Source organism: Chondrus crispus, genomic scaffold (genome assembly GCF_000350225.1).
Source record: "Chondrus crispus Stackhouse genomic scaffold, scaffold_155, whole genome shotgun sequence".
NCBI lineage: Eukaryota > Rhodophyta > Florideophyceae > Gigartinales > Gigartinaceae > Chondrus > Chondrus crispus.
Window position 1 is genome coordinate 189,495 of NW_005179036.1, and position 27,595 is coordinate 217,089.

Below are 27,595 nucleotides of genomic sequence, written 5' to 3' on the forward strand. Positions count from 1 at the left end.
AGCACAACTTTTTTTTCGGGGCAAACATGCTTGCGAATGAACTTTTTCACGTGCTCCAGTGCATCTTTGATGACTTCACTATCAATTGAGCCATTTGGAGTCACACATATTCGAGTGGAGGGCAAGCAACAATCCGTTTTCCCCCCCCCCCCCCCCCCCCCCCCCGATCGCACCATGCCGGCCGTGCAGCTGGTCGCGGGGTACTACAACGAGTCGCCCGTCGCGCCGCCGAAGCACTACCACTCGGCGGCGCGGCCTCTGTCGCCGGCGACTCGGCGCGCGCACCACGCGCTGAAGCCCGACCCGCTGCCGCCCACGCCGCGCTGCGACCCCATCGTCGCCCAGCTCGGCTTCAGCGGCCGCTGGGTCACCCCGGAGCACCCCGACCTCCCGCTGCTGTGGGACTCGCACCGCTTCCGCGGCGTCGTCGGCCTGGCACAGGGCCCCGGCTTGGCCAATATCGGCAATTCTTGCTTCATGAACGCCGCACTGCAGGCCCTGCTGCACTGCCCGCCCGTCGCCGCCCTGTTTATGCGCAAGGTACACCTCTCGAAGAGGCCGCTGGAGGAGACCAACTGCGTCTTGTGCGCCCTCCAGGCCCTGGCTGCCGATATATTAGAGAAGAAGGGCGTTATCGCCCCCGTCCCATTTGGAAAGAGATTGAGGCACGTGTGTAAAGGCTTTCGACTGGGCCAGCAGGAGGATGCCCACGAGTTTTTGCGCGGCCTCTTGGAAAACATTGCCCTGCGAGAGACCTTTGGCTGCTTGGCTGATAAGAACAAGGTCCGCATTACAAGACACCAGGAGATGCTTTCGAGCGTCCATCGCATTTTTGGAGGCATGTTCCAGACTTGTATCCATTGTACCAAATGCAATCACCGTTCCAACACCGTCGAACCCTTTTTGGATATGAGCCTTGACCTCTCCCCTGGGAAGATGGGCATCATTCCGGCCCTCAACAAGTTCACCGCACCGGAGCAACTGCATGGCGCCAATCAGTACCGCTGCGACGCTTGTGGACACAAGGTGCGTGCTAACAAGCGCACTACCATCCGTAGGGCCCCCAACGTCCTCACCCTTCACCTTAAGCGCTTTAACTGGGCGGGGAAAAAGACCCATGGCTTTGTGCAGTATCCCGCCCTCTTGAATCTCGCCCCCTACATGCCTGGTAAGCCGGATTGCCCCGCACCGACGTACAGACTGTCCTCAGTTGTGGTGCACACGGGCACCAGCAAGAGTGGGCACTACTTCGCTTTTGTTCGCGGTAGGGATGGACGCTGGTATCGGAAGGATGACGCGCGCTCCGTACAAGTCTCCGCAGAAACCGTGATGAAGCAGGACGCTTACATACTGTTTTATACCAGGATGCCCACACCTGAAGCTCCAAATCCGCAGCATGCCGCGAGACCAACTCGCCGACCGCGTTCCGCCACTCCACTGCCAGAAACCTCAAAACCGTCAGCGCCGACGGGATTGTCGATCCCTGAGCGAGCCTGGCGTACTGCTCAAGCGGCATTGAGAGGTCGAAGAAGCACACCTCTCGAAGAGCAACGCCCGCGGAAGGCGCCTGACTCTGATGCACAGGCTAAAGGGCCAGCTAAATCGCCAACTGACGTCAAACCTGTGCAGCGATATTCGTGGCCAAAGCTAGGAAGAAGCGAGGAACCCCAACCCTCGCTGTGTCCAAAAAAGGAAACGGAAGGGGAAATTCGAAGCGGAACGGCGTTGCTGATAGGAGGCTCGGCGACAGTTACCAAAATTCTGCAAAGAGTCTTCCGGCTCGAAGCGACGGTTCGGAAAGCTCGCAAGCGCTCGATCGATGAAGTTGAACCGGCACGCGAACCAGAGTCGAGACCTTCACGATTAAGGCGGCGGCAGAAAGAGGAATGATGATGTCCTCAAGATAGTATTTACTTTGTGTTCCCATCCGAAGCATTCGAAGTATCCCACCCGAAGTATCCCACCCGAAGTATTTATGCAGTGGTAGCTCCCTATGTACTCTATTTAACTTTGGGCGGGCCATTTGCGGATCTTGGGGTGACAGGTGCGGCTTTTGATGCCCTTGGGGAGGTGAAGTTCTAGCCCTGGGGGTGTTTTGGGGGCGACTACCCCAATTGAGGTGGCATTGAAGGGTGACGTTCCTCATTCATCCAATTCCGAGGGTGACGTCGCCCTAAGAAAACGACATGTTGAAACATGCCGATCTTTGTCTGTGTCTATAGGGCGACATTGGATCGTTTTCTGAGATTGATGTGATTTCAGTTGGAAATATAGGGTGACTTCATATGCGAAACACCGGCAACTTCTACCCACTCTATCTACATACAATTACATACAGTATTTTCCGTATTTTCCATACCACGGAAGCATGTTTACCTAGTGTTTTCATCCCCATAAAGCTGTCTCAGTGCACAATCAGTGACAGTATGCGTCTCAGAACGACAAAGAGAGCAAGTATACTTCCTCTTTGATGGCGCAGGTCCGTTCTCATACCAGCTCTTCTTACGTTTTCCCGCGTTTTTCACTGGCCTCCCACGAGGAGGAGGGATAGCTTTGGGAATTCTTAAGTTCTGACCAAAAGCTACTAACCGTTTCGCTTGTTTGATAACTTTGTCGACAGAGTATTGCGCCGGCATTGAGTAACACAAGCTGTAGTAATTCTCTTTCCATGCTTTCGTCAAATGTCGTCGCGCAACGTGCTTATACAAATTATTAGATCCGTACTTCTCACATATGACAGCCGTTCCGTGATAGCAAGGAAAACCGGAACCATCTCGTGAATGCATGCAGCATGAAGGGGGCGTGTTTGGCTCTGAACGCATGACTACATGCCTCAAACGCGTTCCGTCCACCACGCTTCGTACCGTCGCCTCCATTTGCCCCGTTCCCTCTACAAACCTAACAGACTCCTTATAAACTCTTGATCTCTGAATGAGTAGCGCAAGACGTTGTTCAATGTGAGGTGGTACGGGACTCTTGCAGTTCATTGCAGTTGCTTGCCGCTTCAAAAAGGCAGTTCGCTGTGTCGACACAACTTTCTCCAGCATCTTTTGAGGCTCCACTGTCCTGATGTGGTTTCGCAGGGCGGCGGACATACCACTTTCAGCTCCTTGAGATGTCGTGATTAGATCTTGCAACATCGAGCATGCTCTGTACAGCTCACTGTCATCAAACCTATTAAGGTAATCTGACATCTTCATCGGGAAGTCTTTTTTGGCTTGAATAACCTCATCCCTGCTTGGGTTTCGAAGCGCTTTATCGTACATGCGCACACCAACAACCTTTCCCGCACCCAGTGCTGTAGCGAGATTTTTTCGGACATGCAGTGGGTCCAGGAACAACTTCGCGTGCTGCATGCACCGCTTGTACGCTGAGTCGATAGATTTCTCCTGGTCGACAATTGTCGTCCTCGTTGGTACATCAAACCCTGGGATATCCGCGGCGGCAGCAAAAACTTTCTCCCATGTGTCCATTCCCTCAGCTCCCACGAAATGGGCGAACACCAAGGGGCAGAGTTGATGGTTAGTGTCGTATCCGAACACTTCAAATGTGGTTCCGTAAGAACGGCGGCCCAAACCCTCGCAATGAGCGGCATCCGCTGCGCATGTCATCCTGCCCTTTCTACAGAAAGCTTCTGCAACCATCGGGACGAAGAGGAACCCGCCATAATATTTACCCTCATCCGCAATATCCGAGACGTCCACATCCTCTACATTAAACCCGGATTGTAGGGATCTTAGTTTTTCAGAGTATGAAAGTTTTTGCTGTTGTTTGTATATGAATCGTGCAGCCTTGATGCGCTGCGCCTTCATTTCCGTACCGGACAAGATGAAAATGTCCACCCTGTGCCCCAATTCCCTCAACAGATCAGAGTATCCTTCCAGGGCAGCCATGTCAACGGCTCGAGCAGCTGAGATGTATCTGTTCAGCTCGCGCCTCACAGCGCGAATGTGTGAGTTTGCTGGTTGTCGACGGTAAATTGACTTCGCCCTTAAAATGGACGCTAGGACGCTGGTGGGCATGTCAGGGTTCAAGGCGAACTCATCACGAAGCGCCCGTGCGGTCTGCTCAGCGGTATAAGCCGGTCTAATTTGACAGGACTTTCTGTCGACTGACTGCCCATAGCACTGGTTTTCGTGCTCTTGGAACCGATTCAACTTCCACAATCCCGATTTCGGTTGCCGATTAAAAGTGAGAGTTGCGGCACAATGCTTTCGTCGAAGCTCTCTTTTGTTCCGCTCGCCGTTTCTTCTGTTCGTCTTCAGACAAAGTTCTGACGTCAACTGGCAACTCGAATGAGCTGCTCGCAGCGCCATCTTCCGGAAAGCTGAATCCCAACCTCAGGGGTATACGGGACGCATCGCCGGGGAACCCACGTCATCTCTGCTACTCTATCCGCCGCTATTTCCGCCATTGCCTTCCGCTGACTTCTCTTTTTTGAAGCTCTCTTTTGTTCCGCTCGCCGTTTCTTCTGTTCGTCTTCAGACAAAGTTCTGAGGTCAACTGGCAACACCCTTTCAGCCGCAGCTGCTGCATCACAAGCTTCTCCATTGCTGCTGGTGTCTTCAGGCGTGACGGCTATGTACGCTCCGAAATCAAAGTCATCGTCGTGAATACATTCCGGGCGAGGGGAACGAGAGGAATCTGCTTCATCTTCCATCGAACTTTCTTCTTCGGCATCAACATCCTCATCGTCCTCTTCCTCATCCGAGTTCACCCCGTCACCCCCCTCTCTATCCCAATCATCGTCAGGCGCCCCAACGAACTCCGCTTCCTCACCATCTGGGCCGTGACCCATTTTAGATTCAAACTCTCTACCCAGGACATCGGTCATAAAATCGGTTCCGTCAAACGAAGATGTATGGATCCTGGGGGAATTATTCCGAGCCCCTCCTTGGCTCCTTGATTCATGACGATCCCTTCTTTCCCTCCTCTGCCTCTCTTCTCGTTTCCGCGCCTCATTATCCATACGTGCTCGTTCCTGATAAGACATTCTCTTCTCTCTGCGCTCCCTAGCCATCCGTTCCCGCCTTTGCGTAATCGTCTCAGGCTTTTCCACCTGACATATGTCTTCGTCTTCCGTTTCCCATTCTTGTCTCATTTCCTTCTCCCTCCGCTGATGTCCCCATTCACTTTCCGCTGAGCCTTTTCTTTCCCTCTCTTCCTCCAATGCCTGCTCTTTTTCTCTCTCCGCTTCCTCCCTCTTCGCACGTACTCTCTCCTCCTCTAGCCCCTGCTCCCTTTTACGTCTCAACTCCTGAGCTCTTTCTTCTTGCATCCTTTCTTCACGATTGCGACGCCCCTCCCTCTTTTCCCTTTCTTCACTTTTGTCCGTTTCTTTGCTCCTATCCTCGCCTTTTTCCGCTTGAGAAGACATTTCCTCCTCCTCAGCCATGACCTTTCTTCGAATATTCTCCCTTTCCTCCCTTAACATGAGTTCGAGTAGTTTCTCCTTCGAGGTTGGAATGAGTGTAAAAAGTAGTGTTGCGGGAACCAAATTTGAAGCATCTTCCCCGTTTTCCATCTCATCAAAACGAATGTCTCTCTCAGCTTGTTCTTTTGCGCGAGTGAGCTTTTGCATAGCTTTATTCGCGGAGGAGCGATCCGACACACATCTGTCCGGATGAACAAGAAAAGAGAGCTTCTTGAAACGCTTTTGTATATTGCGCAAAGTGGGCTCGTCACTTTCGTCCGCCGTATCTCCGGGATGAGCGCAACAAAAGACGTCAATTACGGGCGTTTCGTTGATGATGATTGTCCCAAAGTGATGCAGGGCCTTTCTGGCGTCTGGCGGAAAAGATCGCATTATCCCGCCAAAATATGGCAGAGAAAAAGGGGAAAGAACAGAGGGTGACAGTGAAAAGCGAGCTGCGGTGCGAGGGATACTTCCGGAGGATGGATTTTTGTGGGGTGACTATCGGAGAAAGTGGTCGAGGCGCAGGCCGAGGCGCAGGATATTTGACAAGAATATCTGCGCTGCGGACGCCCTACAAATGAGACACTCATGCCGGCCAGAAACACTGTTTCTGGAGGACCAGTAGTTTCATACGAATTGCTCAATTTTTGCAGATAATGCGCCATACATGCCATTTGTGCAATGTCCAAGTGTTTACCAGAGCTTTGAGGCCCACATTTACGTCACTTATCGTTGTTGTTGTACACTAGTTTTGAGAGCTGCTCCGTAGCACGCTGATTATTGAGAAAAGCCAAAGTTTACAGGGATACATGTTTTGTCACCCGTCCTATCTACTCGTACAAGTAGTCTCAATTTCACCGAAGCTCTCTCAACTTTTGTACTGAAGCGGTGGAATGGAGGGTATGAGGGGAAGAAGGGGTAGCGGATGGGTTGTTTGGACCGAGAAGTGAAAGCTCAAAACCTCCCATGATTACCGCAATGTACGCATGAGACAAAGGTCGTTAATGGTTTATCTGCGGACCGGGTCTGCATCTGGTAATAAGTACATTTTCTTTGCTTGCATTTTCCGCACTTGAACATATCAGTACTTGCCTCTTGCTTGCTAAACGGCATCGCATCTCTGGTCATCTTAGCACGAACTTCCTCCCGATTCTTTCGTAGCTCATGATGAGGGCGCAGGCGTCCGTTTCGCCGAGAATTCGTTCAGAGATGACAGGGGCGTTGGGGTGTTGGTCAATACAACTGCAACAGCGTTTGATCACATGAGCAATGTCCCAGTCGATGGGAGTGGTGGCCTACCAGTAGGTGACGGTACCGGGGTGTCGCCGTCCCAAGTATATGTGGACAGATAGACTTTCTTCCTTTTCCAAATTGTTCATCATAGATTGTGTAAATGGGAGCCTGTACAAGTCTGATACCATGCAAGTTTAACAGAACAGCTCCGATGTCTTGTTAAGCATGTGCATCCAAGCGATGGAGGACGCCGTTTGAGCGGAAGCAAGCGAGGAAGAGTTCCTCAATAATGTAAAGTCTCTTCACAGAACCCGTATATACATGTCATACGGTCGAGCCATATGAGCGATATCCACGGCGCATCAGCGAACGACGTGGAATTATCAGTTTCGCTGCAAATACAGTACTTCGTAGGGGCAGGATAATGACGAGGACAGCTTGCCGAGAGATACAATGGCCACCTTCGACACCTGTTGATTGCCGGAATGCGTTCTGACCATGACACTAGGCCAATAGGAGTGATTCCCATATGGTGACCTTGCTGGACAATGAATGAGGATCCGGACTGCAGAGGGCAGGCTGTGATGTCCGCAGAAGTATTTCGTTGTTCCAAGAACATTTTAATACGCAAACCAGGCAGCTACATTACTCATGAGTCCTGCACTGTCGTCGGAGTGAGCGCCACATCGCTAGATGAAAAAGGGTATGAAACAGTGACAGAAAGAATCGCTCCGGCTGCATTTCAGCCGCACCAGAGACAAGAAAGGGAAACCTACACTATCAACAATACGAGTGCACCACCTCTCCCATGACCCGCACGCCCAGCAATACGCCCGCCACCCTGTCGTCTCCGCCCACTCCTTCCCGCCGCAGCCCATGCACCCGACGGACCGCCGCCCGCCGCTGCCCATCGACATCAAGCCGGTCCAGAAGCCCACCGCCACCTACGAGCTGGATGACTCCCCGCCCATCGAGCCGCACATCGTCATGCAGATGGGCGGCATCCCGTACGCAGACCTGTGCAAGGAAAAGGCCCGTGAGGCCTTCAAGGAGATGAAGAAGAACGAGCACATGGCCAAGGGCGAGTTTGACCAACAAGAAGCAACAAGTGGCGGGAGCAGAGCCGAAAACCTCACTCTCCCTTGCCACACGCGCGTTTCAAGCTCCTGCCCCCGAAAATCCGCGCATACAAAAGATCGAAAATCCAATCGGCACTGTCCCGTGAACTACTCAGAACAGCCAATGGTTTGGCCATGAACAATGTGGCGGCGGGCCACGTCCAAACGACCGGCTCATATTGCTCACCTGGGGCGCAGCGTGAGATTCGTGTGCCGTGGAGATACACAAAGAGCCAAACAGTGGCTCCCTTGCCGTTTTCAGCCTCGTGCCAGCGCCCGCCGCCCATCGCCGCGCCTCCGCGCCTCCGCCCATCGCGCCCATCGCTTGCTTGCCGAGGCCCACCGCCACCTCGGCCGTCGCAACGGTTCAAACAGCACCAATCGAGCACGGTCATCGGCCGAAGGGAGAGGGCGTCCTCACCAAGCGGCCTCACAACGCGACAGCATTCCCGCCGCGCTGGAAGACGAACAAGGCGTCGATAGCCAGGACGGCTGCTCGGCGTTCTATGCAGCCTAAGTTACTAGCATTTCCAATTGCAATCATGAATCAATACATCTTCTTTGCCCTATCGGCGCTCCTTGCGGCTTCCGTCGAAGGCAAGAAGCATGTGATGTCTGTAAGGTGACCGTGAACGACCGCGTCGAAAACGCTCAAGGAGTTCGCGAGATTTCGACCGAAGCCGACCTTCTCATGCCCGTTGTCCCGTGGGAGGAACTTACCGCTGATGGAGTGACCGTCGACGTCTGTACATTGCACCGAATCAAGTTCGTTGGCCCTGTTGATGCGGAAGACTTTGAAGAGGGCAACGTGCTCACTTGCCCTAAAGACGACCACGCTTCCCTGGGGTGCCCTGAACCACCTGTGAAGGACGAGCTCAACGTTCTGGACGAGGTAGTCTTCCGCAAGATCGTGATGGTCACGATTTTTAAGGGCGGCGTGCACGTGAAAACGAGGTACGTTTCCGGTGCCGATGTCGCGCCGCACGTGGCCGTGCACGTTGGGGAGCTGGTCAACCCAGCTTCCCGCATCATGGAGTCCAGGAAGAGTATTCTGGAGATGAAGGCGGTGGCTAGGGTTAACGACATTGGTATCACGGCCTTCGATGAAGACGGAAGCACCGAGGTCGTGCCGGGCATGGACCTTACCTGGGGAATCAAGGCGACAGCTGGAGTGTGCGAATTCGACTTCGATCGCTTCCCACCCAAGGCGACATGGGAACAAAGGGTGAGGGTGGAGGCGTCAGGGTCTGTCTCAGCGGCGGCATCGTTCTCAAACAATCAATCTGGTGAGCTTTTCAATGTTCCCATTCTAGGGGCTGGTTTTGAGAAGAAAATCTTCCTTGTCGGAACGATCCGCTTTGGATTGTTCGCCAGTGTGGATTACGAACTCTCTCTCATGGCTTCGGCTTCAGCGGTGGCTTCCTTTTCTGCGACTTATGAAACTGGTCAAAAAGTTGAGGTCAGTCTCATCGGGTTTGACCCCGAGTCCTTGGCCTCTTCAGGCGAAGGCGGCACTGGTGATCTGGTGTTTACCGGACCGACTGTCGACTTGGATCTGAGCGTGGAGGGATTCGTCGGCGTTCGGCCTGCCATCACGGCCGACCTGTCTCTTCCAATCATCGGCGACGCATCCGCAGAGGTGTGCGCAACTGTCGGCCTGCAGTTGGACGCCAACTATCAAGACCCTGCCTTCCCACCGACGTCCGGGGGGTTAACTCTTGGCACCCCCTCCTCGCGACGGTAGCAACCCGTTCGGCAATGCGGTCCTTTCCCGCTTCCTCCGCCTGGCCGACCCTTCTCTCCCTCTCTTCCAACTTGCGCACCCACGCATGTAGCCTCCCCTGCTCGACGCCCGAGTACTTCAAGCTGGCGAAGAAGGAGCGGGAGGGGCGGGGGATGAACACGAGCAGCGTGAGGGCTTCTTGGAATTGACAGGGACTTTAACTAGCTCCCTCACTTCAGCCACGCGCAAATGTTTTGCTTCATCTCCGCCAAGGAGACGAAGCACATCTTCGGTTAATGCGAACGGATACCTTGAAGCGCTATCATGGACAATACCACGGTTGCAGTCCAGCGCAACGCAATGATCTACAATTCCGTGTTCCACTATTCGGACTATCCACACGCCTTGATTATGGTGCGCAAGCCACTTGAAAGGATTTGCATCGAACGCCTTCTTCACAGCTTTAGGAACTCGGCGCACTGATAGTTGAGCGGGAATTTGGTGAACCAGAGAAAAGAGTTGCTTGAGTGTTTTGATCTTCATCGGATGCTTCCGAAGGTACTTGTCGACGCTTGTTCCTCCTGTGGTACCATATAGCGCACAAGTGCCGTTGGACAGCGCAGCCGACACGCATGAATCGTCGTTGCTGCGCACGAGGTTCGGGCCATACTGGTGCACCTCAAACCTTCTTGATCCAGTGATTTGACCGCGTGCCCCAATACCACCGATGAGTATCGGCACACCGCGATGGGCCATCATCCACGCATACAGTCGACGGAACATCTCTTGCAAAAACTTTCTCTTGCGCGGCAAGTCGTTGGTACCATCATCTATAGCGTTTAATAGAGCCTGCATCGTGTGAAGGGATAGTGTAATCGAATTGGCATCGATAGGCCAGAAACTTTCGTCACCGCCTGTCAATCCGGCGGCAGCGTACAAAACGCCGTCTTGCATTTTGTGGCCGCTTGCCCCTTGTCGGCCATCACCAATCATCACCCTGTCAATCGCCCAGCTCATGGTGTCCAAGAATACTAGGAATGTTGCACCTCCCCGGAGATCTGCACAAACTTCCGTTCTTAATGGACACGCGTGAGATGGGCGCCGGGCTCTTTGGTGCGGGTTCCGGGTCACTTGGAGACGCGGCCGTGGTGCACCGTGCTAGAGGCAGGGTGAGCAAGGCGATGAAGAAGACGGGTGAGGGCATTGCGGCGAGATGTGCGCGGGGGGGAGCTGGGGAACGTAGACGCCGAAAAATGGCGGGTTCAGAAGGCGGAACGTACGCCGCGTGACCGCGCGTCACCGTATGCCACTGTGGTGGGCACTGGGCGGCCTCTATAGCCACACTATATTGTTTCAGTTTTGAGAGCGCTTTATCCAGCGCGAAACCGTGCGTTGGCGTGCTTTTATAGGGGTGACATTAAAACAATCATGCATTTCTAGGGCGACTTTTCTAACATTTAGGTCTCTGCCGAAATGCCACGATGGTATACGTTTTTATGGGGTGACATCCCCGAATATGAGTTTGTCGGAGGTGACTTTACGATCGTTTTTCTGTCACCCTAGAAAACGTGCATTGTCACCCCCTGAAAAGGACACCATGGACCAAAATCACCCTACTAGCAAAGCACTTTTTAGTAGTGTCGCCCTATAAAAACCCCCACCGCATTGAAATCGCCCCACGTAGATTTCACTTTGGCCGGGTGTCGCCCCAAAATCTACACTTTGACCCTTTAACTTTTGAACATTCATAAAATTTTGTTTCTTGTCAGATTCCGATCTTCCGTTCGTGCCTGCTCTCTCTGACCTGCACGTGATACTCTTAATGGTCTAGACAAATTCGTCTCAAGTGAGCGCATGCCGCAGGTACCCGTCAAACTGATATTATCCACACCAGGGTCAGATGGGGCACAATTGATTTGCAAAATACATTTTTTCTCATCTTCTGTCCTGCCGTCGTACATGTGCGCTCGCGAATTAGCGCTCGCATGGTCGCATGCCCTGCCGCACGAACTCAAGTCATGACAGAGCAGGGAAAGGAGGGCACGAAGAAAGAGTGGCTCATGAGCGATGCCGACATAGACGACTTTCGGGTAATATCAATTTCGCGGAATAAGGAGCAAGACAACGACGAGGAATCTGCACCGAAGACCACCGAGAAGGGGCCTCTTGTAGCCGAAGACAACGATCCTGATGTAAAGAAGGCAAGAATTGTATACAAAGACCTAGAAGCGTGGGTGCGTTCGGCAGTGGCCGCCCCGAAGTCATCGGCAGGGTTTACTGAAATGGTGCGCAAGAACAAGAACTTTCGCAACCCGGCTATCTTTGAGAAGATGATATCCTACTGTAACATCGATGAGTACGGCACTGAGCTGCCAGCGCAACCTCCACTGCAAGAGCATGAGTATTATGAGGGGATTGCCGAATTGCAGGAAGAGTGCATGAAAAAACGGTGAGCCTCCGTGAAGTAGAGTCGAAACGCAATGTACGTCACCGCAGTCTCAAAAAAAGTGATGCTAGGCTTGGAGTAACCGCAAAACTCTCGCGGGATTCTTTAGTTGTAATCTACGGACTCTCCCTGTTCAATGTTATACCCCGCAGAATTTCCCTAGTCTTGCTAGATTGATTAGACAGTCACGACTAACTAAGAGTTCAAGCAGTGCCGCAATACCTGCCTAGGTAAGAGAGACATGCATCTCCCAACCAGATCTCTCGAAATACGGAAAAACATAGAGGACGAGTCTCTTACCTAGAGTTCATCCTTGCCTTGGTAACCGGCACCGGGTCCAAGCAGGGGCACTGCTTGCTCCTCCAGTGTCTTGCGGCGTTCCTCGATCGCATCAACTTCAGTGGAGGAGAAATCAATGTTGCGAACGAACGTCTCAGCATCGCTGATGCTGCTATCGATATCTGACTTATCGTCAGAAGCCAACTTGGAACCCATCGCGTCGATCTTGGATCTGAGGCTAGCGATGTAGCTTTCAAGGTCATGCTTCGCGTCCACCTTTGCAGAAACTGCAGCGTCCTCATCCGCGTAGTCTTCGGCCTCACGAACCATTCTTTCAATCTCTTCCTCCGACAAACGACCGGAGTTGCGGTCCTCAATCGTGATTTCCTTTTTGCTCTTCGAGCCCTTGTCCTCTGCCGAAACCTTCACGATACCGTTCTCGTCAATGTCAAAGGTGACGATGACCTGTGGCTGGCCCTTCGGTGCCGGTGTAAGGCCTGTGAGATCGAATTGACCAAGCAGGTGACAATCCTTGGTCATCGCACGCTCACCTTCATAAACGTGGACAGCAATAGTGTCCTGATTGTCAACGGTCGTGGTGAAGGACTCGCTCTTCTTCGTCGGGACAACAGTGTTCCGCTTGATAATCTTGCTCATGACACCTCCTAGGGTCTCGATACCCAACGAAAGTGGAGTGACATCAAGGAGAACGAGGTTCTTCTTCAGGATATCACGATCGCCAGACAAAATACCAGCTTGAATAGCGGCACCGTAGGCAATGGCCTCGTCAGGGTTGATGTCTGTGTGCGGCTCCTTGTCGTCGAAGAAGCTCTTGACAAGTTCCTTGACCTTGGGGATACGGGTGGATCCTCCGACCAAGACGATTTCATGAATCTCATCTTTGCTAAGGCCAGAGTCCTTGACGACCTTGCTGACCGGCTTGAGAGTCTTTTTGAACAGATCCTCGTTGAGCTGCTCAAACCTGGCACGAGTGAGAGTCTCGGAAAGATCCTTCCCGCCGAAGAGCGCCTCAATTTCAACGCGGACTTGCGTCTTGGAGGATAGCTCACGCTTCGCCTTCTCGACTTCACGGCGGAGCTTGCCCAGGGCACGCTTATCCTTGCTCATATCATCGCCATGCTTGCGCTTCCAAAGGTTGACAAAGTACTCCATGAGCCTCTGATCGAAGTCCTCTCCTCCGAGATGGGTATCACCATTGGTAGCAAGGACCTCGAACACGCCCTTGTCAATGGTGAGCAAGGTGACATCGAAAGTACCGCCACCAAGATCGAAGACGAGAATATTCTTCTCCTCCTCCTCTTTTGTCTTGTCCAGTCCATAGGCCAAAGCGGCAGCGGTAGGTTCGTTGATGATACGAAGGACGTCCAAACCAGCAATGACGCCCGCATCACGGGTAGCAGAGCGCTGGGCATCGTTAAAGTAGGCCGGAACTGTGACGACTGCACGGGTGACCTTCTTGCCTAAAAAGTCCTCTGCGGTCTTCCTTAGCTTTGAAAGGACCATAGCAGATATCTCCTCCGGGGAGAAGACCTTGTCCTCACCGTTGATCTCAACTTCGACGTGAGGCTTTTCATCCTTTCCGACAATGCGGAAGGGAAGCAGCTTCTTATCGCGCTGAACCGTGGGCTCGTTGTAGCGGCGGCCGATGAGGCGCTTCACATCGAAGACGGTGTTGAGCGGGTTGGAGGCGGCCTGATTCTTGGCAGCATCTCCGACGAGACGCTCAGAAGTGGCGTCGGCAAAGGCGACATAACTGGGTGTGATACGATTTCCCTGATCGTTGGGGATGATCTCAACATTGCCGTTCTCGAGAACGCCGACGCAACTGTAGGTTGTTCCAAGATCGATGCCAATAACTGGTCCGAGGTCTTCGGTCTCCTCCTTCGCGCAGAGGGCGATGGGGAGGAGGGCAACGGCCAACAGAAAGAAGAGGGCGCGCGACATGGTGAGAAGGATAGAAGACGGAAAGCAACAGACCGGCTTCGATGGCGGAAAAAAAGGAGGCTGTAGGTCGAGGCGATGCTCTTAATACATAAGCACAAGCGGATCGGCCGGGTTTTTGCGTCTGTCCCGACGGAGGTTGATTGAATGTACCGAATTAGGCTCAGAAAGGCACTTTTTTTGATCCTGGTCGACTTCTATCCTTCGTGGCACCGCATACACACATAGAACACGTGTACACATTAGACACGATTGGTAACGTGCAGACATCTGTAATACGTGTAATACGTGTTGCGCTGGGGGCGGTAGGATTCAGGTTCCCAGAAGAAATGACGTCACTACTCTTTCCTGCGCCAGCCTCTCAAAGCCGTCGACTTAAGCCCTTCCCGACCTGGACCTTCAACCTCACCCTCTCGACGACACCACTGTCACAAGTTTTTCCCTGTGTGAAACCTGAAACCACTCTCTTCTTGCGTTTCAAATCTGTCTCCAGATACTATGACCCTTGCTGATGCGTACGGCGCCTTCGCCATCGCTGGCATCGTTGTATGTGCCACGCTTTGTGCCGAGTGTATGTTATTGCAGGATCTTGTGCGTATTCTTCTTCCCACATCCCTCACTGTGCTTCCCGCACAAAATGCAACCTCTAACTATGAAATATTTGAATTCGAAAACTCCCTATGTGAAACTATGCGATTCGACCGCAACGCAGTCCTCACTTGGATGCTCGTCTATAGCACAGATCAGTACAAGAAAGCCTGCGATCGTGTCAAAGAACTCAACAAACAACGTACGCACTATTTTCCATATCTCTAGGAATCTACGATTATCGACAGTCTGCTAACATTTTAAATCTGGCAATTCACCTCAGTCGCCAAGGCGGACGCAAAAGTAGTATCCGTTGACAAGCGAAAAAAGCACGACAAGCTCATCGAGTCCATCGAAGACGACTTAAAGGTTGCCTCCCAGAGCATGGATGCTGTCAAGCTCCGCGGTAGCATACTTACCGGCATCTCATTTTTCTTCCTCTACCGCGTAGTGGCCGCCGCCTGGACTGGGGTCGTCGTCGCCCGCCTTCCTTTCCTACCTTTCAAATTTATCCAGACCTTTGCTTCCCGCGGTCTAGATGGAAAGGACAAGTATAGTTGCTCCTTTGGCTTTATATATACGTTATGCACCATCGGGATCAAGGCCAATATTCCGAAGGCCATTGGTGCTGTTCCTGTCAAGTCCGCTTTCAACGCTTCGCGAATGGCTGCAAGGCAACAGAAGAAGTCGGAAGCTGCTTCGAGCTGACAAAGCTCGAATCTCGGCCTTTGAATGCGTCTAGTTTCGTTTCTGACAGTCGTCGACTTTGCCGCCCCCTACAAGCCTTCACGTGGATGTGGAATGGGCCAATTTTAAAGGCAATTTGTCCTTACTTGGTGGGATAGGAAGGAGTGACAATTTCAATTTCAATGTTTCCATGCAGAATGACTTTCAGATGCATGCGTGTGTCCGCTCCTCTGCGATTACCGACCACAGACGGCATCCAGCGGTCAAGCTACGTTTAGAACCGCGAAGGGAATTGTAACACACCATAATGTCAATAACAGCAGGTAAACACGTTCCAATTTCCTTTCACTGTTGCTCTATCGGTAATGGCACAACCATTATTGACTCTCTAGCTATCTTAGAGAGTGAGGTGTCAAAATTACAGAGAGGTTGCCGTAATGAGAATTTTCAGTATCGGCGTCTGTTCGTGTCCACCTCTCTTTTATTAGTGCCGTTGCCCTTTGGGCGCCCCATCTGGAAATTTGACCGTCAGCTCTGCTAGTAGGCGCGAAAAGCGCAAAATGAAACATGAGTCGTTGTTTGGTTCGAAACGCAATACACGACACGGCAGTATCAAAAGTTCCAGAAATTCGTACTTACCCTATGGTTCACGGGTGCCCTGCGAACCTTCTGTTAGAGTACTTAATTAGTATCGTTTATCTTTGTAGTACAAGTCTGAGATATCATTGCTCAACAGTAACAAACGGCAGGTCCCTGGCTCACATGTACACTTTTACTGGTTTTCTGAAACCAGCAGAGCTAAAAAGGCACAACCTGGCATGTCCAACAATCGTACCACGGTTTGAAAACACGACGTTGTCGCCTAGCTAGCGGCATCAATAAGGTCGCAGTTTGACTCAATTGGTGCCATAGATCCGTAGGCCTCGTGCTCGCGAGTGTATCCAACCAAGCCAGGGATTCTATATTCGAGCAGAGGTGTCCATCACGACTCCGTTAGACTCGTCGAGCTGAGCATACCGTACACGTACTGTATGAGTATACAACTCACTGCTAAAGTGATGTGGTGAAAATGTTTTGACACTCCAAAAACCAGACAAACAAAAACCAGCCTGTTAAGACACGCCCTCAGGGCGTGTCTTAACAGGCGCCCTCGCCGGCGTGTCTCAACAGGCTGGTTTTTGCTTTGCCTTGCCCGGTTTTGCCAGGAATACTTTTAAATTCTTAACAAATACCGTATGCTTCTTAAGCCCTTGCTTTTCTTAAACACATAAATTAAAACGTAGGAGCCACTCATAGCACGCCAAATCACTTCTTTGGGCAAAGCAAAGCAAACCGCAGCAAAACGGGGCATGTTAAGACACACCCGCAGGGTGTGAGGGTGTGTCTTAAAACGTGTGTCAAAACGTGATTTCTGAATGACGTGTACAGTACATGGTACGTCACTGTCCTTCGACGCTCATCAAAATTTTCGTCGCCCGGAGGCTACACACTTCGCAAAACTGAATTCTATTTTCCTTACAAACAACGGTCATCATCGGGCTTTTGGCGTGGATAAACAAACATCACATTGCCTCCGCGATTCGGCCATGAGACGAGCTTCGGACAGACTTCAAGGATGATGTCCTTTCGAATTACGGTCTCCCTTGTGGAACATGTGCACCCCGTTTCGACAGTGAGGTACGAAAATGGCTGGTTTATGATTGGTATGTCCTCTTTCCACAGATGTGTGGCAGCTGCCTTTTCTGTGAAGAATTCTGTTTCGACACGACTTCCCTTGCTATGGCTTTCAGACTCAAAAGACGATGGCATAGTTTATCCTCACGCAAAAGGAAGACGAACGATTCTAGAATGAAAATAGATGAAGCTCTGTGATGTGCGACTGTGAGTACTCTTTTATGTTGGGAGGAGTTTCTGAAGTTCCAGGCGATTGCTCGGGGAGTTAGTTGACGGCAGTACAGGAGTACACAGCAGAGAGTGCGAGGTTGGGAGTCCAGCACTATTTGCCGATGGGCTTGCAAATATACCCTGTCGCCAATACGTGGACCTCCGTGAAAGTTATAGGCTTTGTCAACATCAATGCAAGTCATGCAAAAGACTAACACGCAGTTAGTTGCTTAAATAGCTATCCTCTACGATATCAGTGCTAATCTATAGATGCATGGATCACCGCAATTCGAGCGTGGTTGGTACAGGAATTGTGCTTTCCGAATTCTGCATCTTCTTCGTCGTCTGACCCCTAAGACGCCTCCAACAGAGAACGGCCAGTGAGGAGTTCATGGCCTGGCCAAACTGCCACTCAAAGACATCGCGCATGAACTGTCTCCTGTTCATCATAGTAACGAGCCAGAAGCAAAACGCGGGCAACCTCCTCCCAACAGTCTCGTCGAATTTGACGTCGTACTTCCATTCACGCTTGCATTTCATTTTAAGTTCACCCACGACTTCGCCAAGGCCCTTCCCGCCGTAAAGTTCGACTTCCATTTCAACGGCCCTGACGACAAAGTCAGAGCCGCAGGTCTTGCTCGGGGCTAATATATAGCGACGGCCTTGTTCTGTAATCTCAAAGGATCGTCGCCACCATTGTTCTTTAAACGCAGCAAGGGGTGCATAGTCCGTGAGAGATGAGCTCATTTTCCAGGAACTGGCCCCATTCTTGCGAGTGATGTCGAAGGAGGTGCCCCAGGAAGGAATGAGAATTCGTCCGTCCTCCTTTCCATTGGAAAGGTCGAAGAAGAGCTCGGCCGTAGGTGGGCTATCCAATGCAGATGAACAAAGGGATGCGTCGAAGCTTATGGGGTCGTTGACCGAACCTACGGAAGAAGCGAACGGCATTGTGGAGGCTGCAGTTGGACGCGGGAAGTTTGAGGCGACGATGTCGAAAGCCGGTCAGAGGATGGGCTTAAAAATGTTTCTGTAGGACTGTGTTTCTGTAGGACTGACGCGCCTGTGGGGAAGACGCATTTTGTAACCGTGCCAGATTTGAGGACCCTGTTGGCAGCAACAGGCAGCCTGTTTGGTTTGCGTCACGAAATAAATTGGTTTCTATGTCGAGCACTGCAGTGCGACAATGGAAGAAGTACAAGTTGTCGATTTACAATGATATGTTTTAAGGGTAGGCTTGAGTGGGCAATGCTGCACGGGGCTGTTTTCTTCAAATGGGCAGCGGATGTCTTGCTAGTTTGAGCAACGCACACAGCTGGGCTCATACGAACACCTTTTGGGGGCGTGCTACAAGGCAACGCCTCGCATGTTGCTCACAACGGGAGAAGCGCCTGGCACTGCACATGGATTCACAGGCCTGTATTGCTTCGGGCGGCAACGATGGCTTTCAGTGAGGGGCGTGCAGAAAAAGCAATGTGGATGTTGGTCTGTCATTGGTGACACCGCTGCCGCAACAAGGTCACCAGCGGCGCAGTGCTTCCAACGTTGAGAGAGAGATGTTACGCAAAAGAGAAGAATTGCATTTTTTTTTATTTTGTGCCAAGTGTCTTTGACATCATTGGGGGATATACTTGTCCCCTCCTCGTCTTCATCGCTGTTCCGTGACCTATACGTAGTGTATCCTCTTCATGGACACGCACGCCCGCGGCCGAGGCATCTTCCGAGTGTCGCGGAAGGTGTGCTGGCCGCTGCCTGATGCTACAACAGCATCAGCATCAGACAGTGGCCATGTCCACCTTGGCTTCGAGAACCAAACACATCTGTGGCATTCAGTTCAGCAGCAATCTTCGCAGTGGCACACAGTTCAGACACTTTCAGCAAGTAGAACACCGTCGAAAATTGCGCTCTGAAAATCTTGATGGCCACGTCGTGATGTCGTGGAACCAGTAGGTCGTTGTTTTGCTCGCAGTTCGAAGTCCCACCCTGCGCGCAAGACGTATCAGTTTCCAGTAGGAAAATGAGGGAACCGCCTCCTCCACAAATGCCTATCGCATCAAAGCAGTGTTCGCGATATCTAAATTTGTCTGCCTTACGATACCGATGGGATTATGTTTAAGGGCGGTGACGATGACGATGCATCTGTTTTTGCCCACAGCGAGTGAGAACCTCTACTGTAGTGAACAACATCCTTCTCATAGATGAGGGCTGGCTCCTCACGTTTTCAAATCCCCCCGACGATACAGGCAACAACTCAGGCATGGTTCCATTCACCACTTACCAGAGATCGCCTCCTTGATACAATCACTAAGAGAATACAAATACTACAGTATCATACAGTGCTCAACTTTGAAGTGTTGAAGTATTGGCGCCTGTGGACCTTTTCCGGAACGCTGCTTCCCCTCATACGCTTCTGTTACCGAGTATGCAATAGTATTTGCCGGGCTCATGGTGGACCTCAACTCAACACGCATTTCTGCAGCATATTCTTCCCTTGAAATCCCACATGGGGTCGACAAAGTATGTTTCGCGTAGAAGCATGGCAACACAGGGAATAGATGAGAAGCAACGAGGAAAGGTATTGTTCAATGTTGCGTCTCATACTAAAGCACTACTGTACTGTACAGTTAATAATATTGTAGCCAGTACCCTTGGGTACGGCGTACAAACGCTGCCCTACAGTACAGTACAAAAATATCTTTCCGACAAGCTATACAGCCCCGTTTTGAAACGCGTCGTACAGGGATGTGGTGCGACCGTAGAAGGAAAGCGTTGGGCGTAACGGCAGAATATGAGCTACAGAGAAAACTCGCAGGGCCCCCCCTTGGTAGAATTTGAAAACGAATGAATCTGATGCGCGCTCAAGTATCCGTCCGTCCTTTCACTTGATGCTCTTCTTTGATATGATCCGCGAGTCCAGCACAGTAGGCTTATTACTCAGGTGCGATGGCGCAGGGTGTCTGCGAGGCCAGATCAAAGCAGGCAGAGAGCATTCCATAATTATACCCCTTAGGCAATGCTGGTGCGATTGCATAAAGCGCGGTAAAGCTTGTCTATGCAGTTCCATTTAAATCCTTCAAAGTTTTTGAGGCATCGCGAAGAATTGTGTCTTTCGGGGAGGCGGAACAGGTATGTTCGTGTACCGTTCAACGCCATGGTGTCCATTCTTTCGAGCTTGGAGGATTCATTCAATGAGATTCATTCAATGAGACCTCCAATTGTAAACACATTAACACCTCCAGACTCAATTTAGACTCGTTGGTTGAACTTTCACTTGAATGCCCCTCCTAACTGATTTTCACTGGCACGGCCGCGTCAGCCTTCATATTCTTAGAATCCGATCGTGGCAGAACTTTAGATGATCGCGGAGTCACCGCATTGGGAACAATCACCCGAGTCGCGTTGACAGGCCTTCCCGTATCCAAATGCTGCCTCTGCAGACTGTATTCTCGAAGCCATCTCGGCATTTGCTGCTCACCCAATCGAGACCCCAGATCTTCCTCCGCAAATGTAATAACACTCACATAGCCATCTACTGAACTCAACATAACAGTTAGTCCATCCTCGCTCCATGCAACATCCGTGTGTTCCGCGCAATGCAAGCCTTCGACGGTCGCAAACGGTCTCGTGAGCGCGTCGGTGTCGTAGAACAAAATTTCGTTGGCACAAACAACAGCAAAAATCATGCGATATGTGAAGCCTTCGAAAGGCTCGGGCTTCTTCTGCGGTTTGTTCTTTTCAACATCGTTGGAGCTTACTTCCCCATCTCTCTGAACTGACGAGGATGATGGACATGATTGGGAATGGGATTGTACAGTTGTCTTGTCGTCAGATATGGTCTCTTGCTGTCGCAATGCATACAGGACTGGGCTAAAGCGCACAGCACAGGCAGGGGTTTTCAGACCACCGCATTGCACAGCCGGGAGTGACCAGTGATTTCGGGCAAACAAATGAACAGCAAACATGCGCTCAGATTCTGGAAATTGCAGTCCAGATGGACAAGCTAACACGGAGCCGTCAGGACTCCAATGCAGCCTTCTGAAAAAGGTTTTAAACTGCGTATCGTTGGCGAAGAGTTTGGAATCGGCCGTGATGGCAGTTGCGACTGCGACCTGGGCCCATGGGACAGCGCCGGCCTTGGCAAAAATGCGAAGAGCCCTGTCATTTCCGAGTGAGGCAATAACCTTTGAGAGAGGATCAATGGCAACGCCTTGGACATAGTTAGAATGGGCGCGAATGACGTTTGGCCGGGCGCTGGGATTACAAGCATCCCAGATGTTGATGGTGTTATCAACGCTGGCTGAGATGAGAGTGGAGCCGTCTGAGGACCAACATAAGTCGAGGACATCTTGATGATGACCGCGCAAGGTTGTTTCATGAACCCAGCGTTCCTGCGGGGTGGGTGCAGCGTCGGTTCCCTCCGATGCAACTTGCAGCGGGGTCGGCGCAGCTGCGGCATCAGTGTCGGATGAAAGACGCCATATAACGATGTCGCCCTGGTCGGCGGCTGTGGCGATTGCCAAGCCGGAGCGGGAGAATCGGGCGATATTAACGGTTGTGAGGTGGGCGCGGAGGTCGCAGAGCCATTCGACGGGCTTCACTCGAAGGGCGGGAGTGTTGGAGAGACGCCAGACTCGGGCGACTTTGTCACCGCCTGCCGTGACCACACGATTGGATTGCGATATGTCTATGCTCCAGACGGGCGCCTTGTCATGCCAGGCGATTTCGAGGAGGTTGGCCTGCATTGCGACCAGCACTGTTGAGTGAATGAGGATTGATTTGAAAGAGGATGAAGGGGGAGGGTCTCTAAGGGCTTCTAAGGGAAGAGATAGGAGATGGGTAACGTACTTGGCAATCGGGGGTCCTGGAGGAAAGATGGATGAGCCGCAGTGCAGCGTAAGGGAGACTGCTGCTCCGCTAGAGTTGGTGAGAGGATCCCAGTACCAGCTGTTCCGGAGTTGTGTACAAATTTTGGCGCGAAAAAATCAGAAGATGATTGGTTTCCCTCGGACGTATTTTGGATCAAAGATCCTGAAAGTTTAGATCAATCACGTTTTCTGGAAACGGACCAGCAAGGACATCGTCTACTTCCACTGCACTGCATTGCTGGACCAGAAGACGGGAGCTGATGCAAGATGATAAGAACATGTTGATGTCAACATGTCAACATGAAACTGTGTGACATCAACACAGTCTGGGCATCGCGATGGTACAGCACGTAGCATTGCTACCGGAAGTGGCGCACAAACAAATAAAGCTTGTGTAGAAAGTATGTGCACCATGTAATCGTGACTTCACTCCCAGAGGACTACAGCGAGGCATTCGTCACAGAAGACAATGAAGCTACTAGCTAGAAACATAAAATTTTCACGCTTACGCCACATGCTCATCAATCATCATCGAAGCAGCAATCCTGAGTGGGCACTTACTTGACGCTGTGGCTGGAGAATGAGCTTCCTAGACAAGACCACTTTGTCAACATGGCAGGAGAACAAGTTTTCCATATTCTCCTATAATTGCCACGTTCAAAGTACTGCTTTTTGAACAGAGAGCGCTGTTGAACATTGCCATCCCTCAAAATAGAATTGACCTTGTGCTTGGTTGCCGAAGAAGCAATGCCAAGCCAATTGTTGTCGTCGATGCTGTGCTTTTTTCCCTCGCGAGCGATCTTGACATGAGATCATGTCGCCAATGTACACGTGTATAGGTTACCGTGAGCTATGACACCGCAGAGCCCATGCCATCACAGTGCCCACGTCGTCTGTGCTCGACAGCGTCTTGTCATAGCACTCACTCCTTGGCTCTTGTTAACAGGTGCCCGCTTCTTTCTGTCCTGGGCGAACTGCGTCTCGGCGAGGTCGGCCATTACGATTTTGCGGATGGCATGGCCGGTCGCGTGGATGAGCCAAGTCTCAGTTCGGATCTTGCCGAAGTCCAAGAGCTTCTGTCCCATGCACATCCAGCCTCAGACGTGTGGACGCAGCCGCTGCATCCACAGCGTCATGTGTACGGAATCTCCTTCCTACTCTCCCTTCGTCACCATCGACTCTACTCGCTCTCCCCGTCTGACCCGATCCGCCGCGTCCCAGCACATTTGCCGGCCTTGTCCGAGCACATAGCGACCCCGGAAAACACCCGCACTGCCGACGTCCTGCTGTCCGGCCCCGACGCCGGGTTAACCTTTTCCGACCTCGCCCTACCGCCCCCCATTCTCTGCGCCCTCGCGCGTCAAGAAATCACGCACCCCAGCCCAGTTCAACTGCGGGCGCTACCTGCCGCCCGCCTGGGGGCCGACGTTATCGTTCAGGCGAAATCAGGCACCGGCAAGACGCTAGTCTTCGGTATCGTCGCTGCGGAAGCCGCCGCTTCCTCTTCTTCTTTGCAAGGTCCAGCAGCGCTCCTTATCGCCCCTACCCGTGAGCTGGCCGCCCAGATAGCGCGCGTGACGCAGAGTCTGTGTGACGGTTTTGAGAATTCCCCGCATGTTTCGCTCTTTATCGGTGGGTGTCCTGAGCGGGAGGACGCAGCGAGAATAGTCCAGCTACCGCCGGCGATCGCCGTTGCGACGCCGGGACGCGCGCTTGCACTTGTGGAGAGGGGGAACTTGAGGGTCGCAGCGATGAAGCTGCTGGTATTGGACGAGGCTGATAGATTGCTTGATGGATCGTTGGGGGATACAGTTCCGAGAATTTGTGAAATGCTCCCCATGCGCAAGCAGACGTTGGCGTTTTCGGCTACTTATCCGGCAAAACTACAGGTTTTGCTACGCAAGGTCATGCGCAATGCAACGCACATTCAAGTTCAAAGACGGCCACAGCTTAGTGAAGAAGTCGGGGAAAAAGACGCAAGCACAGCGTCGAAGGATACGAATGCAGCAGATCCGAATCAAAAGGCTGTACTTCTTGGTGTCCGTCAGCGTAAAATCCAAGTGGAACGAGGTGTGAACACAAGCGAGACAAAGTTAGAGGCGAAAACGGCAGCATTGGTTGCTTTGATTCAAAAGAATCCGTTCAGCTTCTGCATTGTGTTTACAAACAGTAAGAAACGCAACAAGAGTGTTGTCGATAGGCTTAGCCGGGCTGGTTTCGCGAGTGCGGACATTCACGCCGGTATTCGCCAGCTTGAGCGCACTGCAATTATGAAATCAGCCGCTGACGGCAACCTTCAAGTTCTCGTCGCGACGGATTTGCTTGCTCGGGGAGTCGATATCGACATTTGTGATCTAGTCGTGCATTTGGACATACCGCATGACTCCGCGACCTATCTGCACCGAGTAGGGAGAGCGGGACGCTTTGGAAAGCTTGGACTCTCTGTCGTCATACATGACAGCGGTGACGAGGCAGCTGAATTGCATTCAATGGAAAAAGGACTCGGTTTTAGTATGACTAAAATGCTGGCCCCGCGCCTCTCTGAAGCTGTCGAGGAAGGGGTTACTCAGGTGAAGGCTGACGGGACGAGAAAGAAACGGAAGAGAAGTACTGATGGAGGTGAAGGGGAGGTTGCAGAGAGCATGGAAATTGAGGGGACAGAACGAGGTTTGGACAATATACAAGAGTCAAGGCGTGCCGATGGTTTTGAGAGTCGGCACAAGATTCCGGAAATAGAGGACGCACAGGCCGGCGACGCAGAAAACATAGATACCTCTTGGGACGTAATGGAAGATGCTCTGTCTACGGGGGAACCTGAATTAACTTGCGTTGCAGATGGACAGGTTGCTGATGTCGGATTCAACACTCAATCTGATGAAGCGAGAAACAGCAAGCTTGCCGAGGGCATACACAATGTGATAGAAGAAAAACGCAGTCCTGAAGGGAAGCTGCCCAGTGACGAAAAAGATGGATGGAGCGTCTATGCATCTCGGGCATATTCCGAAGGGTACGAGGAAGGGTATGAAAGAGCTTTTCGCATGGCAATGCAATTGAGGGCTCGACTTGAAAGCTGGACATAGCCGGCTGTTTGCTATTTGATAATGCGGACAAAAGAATTAACAATGGAAAAGACGAGGTTTGGGCTGTAATGTGCAAGACAAAAACAGTTGTTACGTGCGTGGAGATCGGCTCTTGAAGCGCGATTATAAAGACAAGCCGTTCGCGCGTCTTGTTAGGACCTGCACTTTCTCTGCACGCACCAAGCCTTTAGAAGAAGAATATGAAGGTGCTATGTATGTCTGTACAAGAGTCTTGCGCGCGGGGCTATCTATCTCGCTTCCGCATGGTCCTGGATAAACAATGCCACTTCTGTGGTTCAGCCGGAACAAGTGGTGCCACACCCTTGCTCACTCGAGTTGGTATTTAACGATTGTTGTTGGTTAGACAAGTCTGTCCGTCGGATGCGATCGACCTCGGCTTGTGTAGCCGATTGCGATTTGTCACGTCGCGAGAGGAGTCGTGCGAGCTCCTTGTTCTCAACGGGGTCGTAGACGCTGTGTTGAACGCAAGCCGGGACGACTCGGCCTTGATCCGGTTGAGCCATGGCATACGAGCAGGATGCCAAGCGTTCCATGGTTTCTCGAATCCGGGGGCCTGCCTTATCGACGCGGGAATCATCACTAGACACACCGTCATCCATAAGGTCCCAGGCCTTAGACACGTCTTTTGCATCCATGAAGCGATGCATGACGATGGTGAGGGGTCGAATTCCCCTGTGCAGAATGGGCCACAAGCCACCCGCTCTTGCAATGATGCGGAGGCACCATCGCAGAGCGGGGATGAGAAGCCATGGCCTTGTCAAAATAGTGCGGACTAATTTCACGGCAAGGAGGTGGGGCATCATGACGATGTTGCCAATATTTGTGACGATGAGGTCCCTGCAGCGCGCGTCCTGCGGGCATCGATCGTCGAAAAGCGGAAAGATCTTTACATTAGGATCGCCCTTGGGCCCTAGGACGGCGCAGGCACACATGCGGTTGCAGCGGACATCGCCCATTTGGAAAAGAGAGTAGGGTAAGCGAATGCCCATGCCCTTTTCGATTTCCTGCCACACCATTTCGCCGTCATCGTCGGCAATGGACCGAAGGTTGTCTACCCACCTCTTCTCGGCCCCTTGCTGGGCGGCAGGTTGGAAGGACAAGAGACGGAAACCCATGGCCCTTGATTCGCGGACGGCCTGGGCGATATATGGCAAGTTAGCGGCCTGGACGGTCATGTTGTGTGCGAGATAGTATCGGACGCCGTGCTCGCGGCGCAGTCGTTCAAACATGTCGACAAGCTTTTGACGATATGGAGTCAATTCGGACTCATTGCGCGGGCGAGGGATGCCCCTGCGTCCCCGCATCTCCATATCGAAATGGAGAGCAAAATCGAGCCTGTCGAAGCGGCGGCGGCCATCCTTGACAGCCAAGCGTTTGAGGTAGTCGTAATCGAAATCGCCATGCGAAAAGGACATGGGGATGCGTCCGAAAAAGCGCATGGTCTCCAACGCCAGGGCGTGATCCTCGGGTGGTAGTAACGTGACCTCTCCGCCGATGAGCTGGCAATGGCCGACGGGCCCGCGCTCCCTCCGCAGAAAGTCCATCTGGCGTGCAATCTCGGTGACGGTGTGCATGCCGTCGACGCGGACGCTGTTTGCGTCGGCGGAGTGGTAGCACGGTGTGCACGAGAAGTTGCAGCTCGGAAAGACGGCGCGCGTGCCCTCGCAGCCCGGCGAGAGGCGGCCGAGCATCTGCGAGGGGCCCTTGACATGCGGCGGGAGCGCTTCGTAACGGTTCGGGGCGGACGCATGCGGGAGCTCCCCCGGGCGCGTGGCACGCTCGAACTCGAGAAGCGTCTGGTGGAGGCGGTGCACGCGCGCGGTGGCTTGCGAGAGAAAGTGCGGAGAGCGCGACACGGATGGGCGCGGATGCGGCGTGGTTAGACTTGCCGTGGTGCGCGGGCGGGAGAGACGGGGTGGAGATGGGCGGGCGGAGGAGAGCGGAATGGGGGAGAGGAACGCGGGAGGCATGGTGAACGGTAAACGCGGGAGGGGAAGGGAGGGTAGGAGTGGGGGATGGTGTGTTCGGAGATGGGTGGTGTCCGCCCGTCTCCTAACGCATCCACTCGGTGACTCATGCGTCGAAACTGGGTGCGAGGTACCGAAGAGGTGCGGATCGCGGAAGAGCAATCGGGAGGAGGTGATGTCTCGAAGCACTGCGCCATTGGGTGTGGCCGAATCCGGTCGAAGGTTGACGTCGTCACAAATCCGCCTCCCTCTGCCTCGTGTCCACGTGTCGGAGCACGAAACCGGCTCCATGATCCGAAGCTCTGTAAGCCCACGTCACGTGGTGTAAG

At 52.4% G+C, this 27,595-nt stretch overlaps 11 protein-coding genes; 6 read left to right on the forward strand and 5 right to left on the reverse strand.

The window, feature by feature from the left end:
- The first annotated feature begins 174 nt into the window (after nt 1–174).
- Nucleotides 175–1,890, forward strand: CHC_T00002764001 (hypothetical protein). The gene has a single exon (XM_005714093.1). The coding sequence runs from the start codon at nt 175–177 to the stop codon at nt 1,888–1,890; it is 1,716 nt and encodes a 571-aa protein (XP_005714150.1).
- Nucleotides 1,891–7,457: 5,567 nt separating this feature from the next.
- On the forward strand, nt 7,458–7,706 carry CHC_T00002765001 (hypothetical protein). Its single transcript, XM_005714094.1, has one exon. It carries the CDS (start codon nt 7,458–7,460, stop codon nt 7,704–7,706), a length of 249 nt encoding a protein of 82 aa, XP_005714151.1.
- Nucleotides 7,707–11,977: 4,271 nt separating this feature from the next.
- CHC_T00002766001 (hypothetical protein) lies at nt 11,978–14,180 on the reverse strand. XM_005714095.1 is given in 2 exon segments: nt 11,978–12,236; nt 12,237–14,180. The coding sequence occupies 1 exon segment, from the start codon at nt 14,178–14,180 to the stop codon at nt 12,237–12,239; it is 1,944 nt and encodes a 647-aa protein (XP_005714152.1). The 3' UTR covers nt 11,978–12,236.
- A 404-nt stretch (nt 14,181–14,584) lies between these two features.
- On the forward strand, nt 14,585–15,800 carry CHC_T00002767001 (hypothetical protein). XM_005714096.1 is given in 5 exon segments: nt 14,585–14,675; nt 14,676–14,748; nt 14,890–14,967; nt 15,049–15,473; nt 15,474–15,800. The coding sequence occupies 3 exon segments, from the start codon at nt 14,676–14,678 to the stop codon at nt 15,471–15,473; spliced, it is 576 nt and encodes a 191-aa protein (XP_005714153.1). The 5' UTR covers nt 14,585–14,675; the 3' UTR covers nt 15,474–15,800.
- Nucleotides 15,801–16,665: 865 nt separating this feature from the next.
- On the reverse strand, nt 16,666–16,803 carry CHC_T00002768001 (hypothetical protein). The gene has a single exon (XM_005714097.1). It carries the CDS (start codon nt 16,801–16,803, stop codon nt 16,666–16,668), a length of 138 nt encoding a protein of 45 aa, XP_005714154.1.
- Nucleotides 16,804–17,174: 371 nt separating this feature from the next.
- CHC_T00002769001 (hypothetical protein) lies at nt 17,175–17,587 on the forward strand. XM_005714098.1 is given in 2 exon segments: nt 17,175–17,324; nt 17,325–17,587. 1 exon segment carries the CDS (start codon nt 17,175–17,177, stop codon nt 17,322–17,324), a length of 150 nt encoding a protein of 49 aa, XP_005714155.1. The 3' UTR covers nt 17,325–17,587.
- Nucleotides 17,588–17,615: 28 nt separating this feature from the next.
- Nucleotides 17,616–18,284, reverse strand: CHC_T00002770001 (hypothetical protein). The gene has a single exon (XM_005714099.1). It carries the CDS (start codon nt 18,282–18,284, stop codon nt 17,616–17,618), a length of 669 nt encoding a protein of 222 aa, XP_005714156.1.
- A 1,585-nt stretch (nt 18,285–19,869) lies between these two features.
- Nucleotides 19,870–20,112, forward strand: CHC_T00002771001 (hypothetical protein). The gene has a single exon (XM_005714100.1). It carries the CDS (start codon nt 19,870–19,872, stop codon nt 20,110–20,112), a length of 243 nt encoding a protein of 80 aa, XP_005714157.1.
- On the reverse strand, nt 19,880–22,075 carry CHC_T00010128001 (Nucleosome/chromatin assembly complex proteins). XM_005714101.1 is given in 2 exon segments: nt 19,880–20,617; nt 20,618–22,075. The coding sequence occupies 1 exon segment, from the start codon at nt 22,073–22,075 to the stop codon at nt 20,618–20,620; it is 1,458 nt and encodes a 485-aa protein (XP_005714158.1). The 3' UTR covers nt 19,880–20,617.
- A 1,139-nt stretch (nt 22,076–23,214) lies between these two features.
- On the forward strand, nt 23,215–25,278 carry CHC_T00002773001 (hypothetical protein). The gene has a single exon (XM_005714102.1). It carries the CDS (start codon nt 23,215–23,217, stop codon nt 25,276–25,278), a length of 2,064 nt encoding a protein of 687 aa, XP_005714159.1.
- Nucleotides 25,279–25,349: 71 nt separating this feature from the next.
- CHC_T00002774001 (hypothetical protein) lies at nt 25,350–26,990 on the reverse strand. XM_005714103.1 is given in 2 exon segments: nt 25,350–25,574; nt 25,575–26,990. The coding sequence occupies 1 exon segment, from the start codon at nt 26,988–26,990 to the stop codon at nt 25,575–25,577; it is 1,416 nt and encodes a 471-aa protein (XP_005714160.1). The 3' UTR covers nt 25,350–25,574.
- Between the last annotated feature and the right edge of the window lie 605 nt (nt 26,991–27,595).

Coding starts and splice junctions, on each gene's coding strand:
- CHC_T00002764001 (XM_005714093.1), top strand. CDS start 175: ATGCCGGCCGTGCAGCTGGTCGCGGGGTACTACAACGAGTCGCCCGTC.
- CHC_T00002765001 (XM_005714094.1), top strand. CDS start 7,458: ATGACCCGCACGCCCAGCAATACGCCCGCCACCCTGTCGTCTCCGCCC.
- CHC_T00002766001 (XM_005714095.1), bottom strand. CDS start 14,180: ATGTCGCGCGCCCTCTTCTTTCTGTTGGCCGTTGCCCTCCTCCCCATC.
- CHC_T00002767001 (XM_005714096.1), top strand. CDS start 14,676: ATGACCCTTGCTGATGCGTACGGCGCCTTCGCCATCGCTGGCATCGTT. Junction 14,749..14,889: donor TGCCACGCTTTGTGCCGAGT/GTATGTTATTGC, acceptor ACCGCAACGCAG/TCCTCACTTGGATGCTCGTC. Junction 14,968..15,048: donor CAAAGAACTCAACAAACAAC/GTACGCACTATT, acceptor AATTCACCTCAG/TCGCCAAGGCGGACGCAAAA.
- CHC_T00002768001 (XM_005714097.1), bottom strand. CDS start 16,803: ATGCCCCGTTTTGCTGCGGTTTGCTTTGCTTTGCCCAAAGAAGTGATT.
- CHC_T00002769001 (XM_005714098.1), top strand. CDS start 17,175: ATGTGTGGCAGCTGCCTTTTCTGTGAAGAATTCTGTTTCGACACGACT.
- CHC_T00002770001 (XM_005714099.1), bottom strand. CDS start 18,284: ATGCCGTTCGCTTCTTCCGTAGGTTCGGTCAACGACCCCATAAGCTTC.
- CHC_T00002771001 (XM_005714100.1), top strand. CDS start 19,870: ATGGCAACACAGGGAATAGATGAGAAGCAACGAGGAAAGGTATTGTTC.
- CHC_T00010128001 (XM_005714101.1), bottom strand. CDS start 22,075: ATGCAGGCCAACCTCCTCGAAATCGCCTGGCATGACAAGGCGCCCGTC.
- CHC_T00002773001 (XM_005714102.1), top strand. CDS start 23,215: ATGGCCGGTCGCGTGGATGAGCCAAGTCTCAGTTCGGATCTTGCCGAA.
- CHC_T00002774001 (XM_005714103.1), bottom strand. CDS start 26,990: ATGCTCGGCCGCCTCTCGCCGGGCTGCGAGGGCACGCGCGCCGTCTTT.